Here is a 1,965-nt window from a genome sequence, read left to right as displayed (position 1 = left end):
TGAATTTTTGCTGATATAGAGAAGGCGACCAGTCATCATGTGTGTGTGTGTGCGTCTGTGCAAGCGCATGCAAATGTATGTAAACATAGATTGGGGTGATTGCTAGTCCAAGAACATACTTAAAACACGAAAATCTGAAACTTAACATGATGTCCGAACCAAATAAGAAACAACATAAGATCGTTCTATTCCGATCACTTAAAACATATATATATATATATATATATATATATATATATATATATATTTATCTCACCTTATCATACCAACAAAGATTCAGATTTCACGCTAGCAATTCTGCAATCATCTGTTCAATTTCATCCTGATTATGAACAATTGGCGGAACAGGTATAGGCATAGCTTTCATAACTGTAATTTCAATTACAGTCTTTGAAGTAAACAAGATATCAGACGTCAACCAGTCAACAGGGCCAGGGAAGTAGAAGGACATGCCCCACGGCTCACTTGGGCATAACTTGATTCGCTTTGTTTTGCATCCAAGTGTATTTGCAAATATTGCAGCCGGCGTTATCCGCCCTTCAATTGTCACCTCACCATGAGTATTTACAATCCAATTAAATATTTCACCTGATAGCAATCATAAAATTAACCATTAGATATATATATATATATATATATATATATATATATATATATATATATATATATATATATGGATGTATTTTTCTATTTGCATTTATAATTTGTTTATATGATTGTAATAATTTGTCATATAGTGAATTTTTCTCTAAAGGATTGTGGTTTTCGCTGGTTTCAGAGTTTTCCACATATATTCTTGTGGTAAATTTTCTCAATGCGTTGTCATTGGGCGCGTTTTTGTGAATCTTCGGGACCATTTTCCTAATACGGTTTCACTTTTGCATTTACCGTTAAATAGTTTTTGTTGTTTTATCATCAACCTCAGAACTGTCACAATGCCTTTTCCAACATTGCAGTGTCCAATCCACATTGGAAGTGGAACTCTGATACGGTGTCTACTGAGAATGTAAAACTCTTTTTATTTGGTTTTGAGAAAGTACAACTTACCATTACAAAACTGCACCTGAGGCAATTCGATTTCAGCTAAGTAGAAGTGTTCACTAGCAGTGAACTCAAGTATGTTTGCAAGTGCACGGCCTCTAACACGTGCTGCAGCTCCATAGTATCTCACCTGAGGTTTTGGTTCTGGAAGAAATAATTCAAAATCCCTTTCCATCTTTAGGCCGAGCTAAGAAAGAGGAAATTTTATTAGTTTATCGGACGTAAAAGCTCCACACATATAATCTTACATATCGTGTCCTAAGCAAGGATCGCTAAAAGGAGGGCTTACGTCATGGTTTAATTTCTAGCTAATCTCATGAAAATGGAATCATTCATATTACAAAAAAGGCAAGTTTTTATAAAGTTTACATTACATAAATTATTCATAGGTGAAATAATTTGGAAGTAGTTTAGTATATATTTGTATTTTCCGTTCAAAAAAAAATTTTCCAGACATATACTCCTGTTACATGTATGCTTACAACACATATAAGTCATTTGTTATAGAAGGTAGGATTTTATGAGCTTTCTTCAACACTTTACTAACTTTACTATTCAGGAGAAAGTTATTATGTCAAGATCAAGATTCCATTTTATTTGATCCATCTGAATCTAACAAAGGTGTTGTTTGTAAATAATACTCATAAAGTTTACCCTTCCATGTTAAGATCAAGATTTCCTACTATTTGATCCATCTGAATCTAATAAAAACGCTTGTTTGTAAATAATACTCATAAAATTTAACCTTCCATGTTAAGATCAAGATTTCTTACTATTTGATCCATCTGATCTAATAAAGACACTTTTGTAAATAATACTCGGAAAATTTAACCTTCAATCACAGGGGATGAAAATCTTTGTAATTATCCAATTCAATTCCACAAATTGTTTTATTTAGTTCATAGAATAGCATTACATTACATG

General features: G+C 32.4%; 1 protein-coding gene across 1 annotated transcript; it reads right to left on the bottom strand.

Annotated features, from left to right (window-relative positions):
- Positions 1 to 283: 283 nt before the first annotated feature.
- On the bottom strand, positions 284 to 1,216 carry LOC145139238 (uncharacterized). Its single transcript, XM_079073135.1, has 2 exons — positions 1,048 to 1,216; positions 284 to 588 (listed from the first exon to the last, which is right to left on the bottom strand). The coding sequence occupies exons 1-2, from the start codon at positions 1,214 to 1,216 to the stop codon at positions 284 to 286; spliced, it is 474 nt and encodes a 157-aa protein (XP_078929261.1).
- Positions 1,217 to 1,965: the final 749 nt, after the last annotated feature.

This window comes from Lactuca virosa, chromosome 9 (assembly GCF_052849685.1).
Source record: "Lactuca virosa cultivar CGN04683 chromosome 9, Lactuca_virosa_CGN04683_v6, whole genome shotgun sequence".
Lineage (NCBI taxonomy): Eukaryota > Viridiplantae > Streptophyta > Magnoliopsida > Asterales > Asteraceae > Lactuca > Lactuca virosa.
The sequence above is the reverse complement of the archived record's forward strand: the minus strand, read 5'-3'. Positions and strand labels throughout refer to the sequence as shown.

Coding starts and splice junctions, on each gene's coding strand:
- LOC145139238 (XM_079073135.1), bottom strand. CDS start 1,216: ATGGAAAGGGATTTTGAATTATTTCTTCCAGAACCAAAACCTCAGGTG. Junction 589..1,047: donor TCAGGTGCAGTTTTGTAATG/GTAAGTTGTACT, acceptor GATTGCTATCAG/GTGAAATATTTAATTGGATT.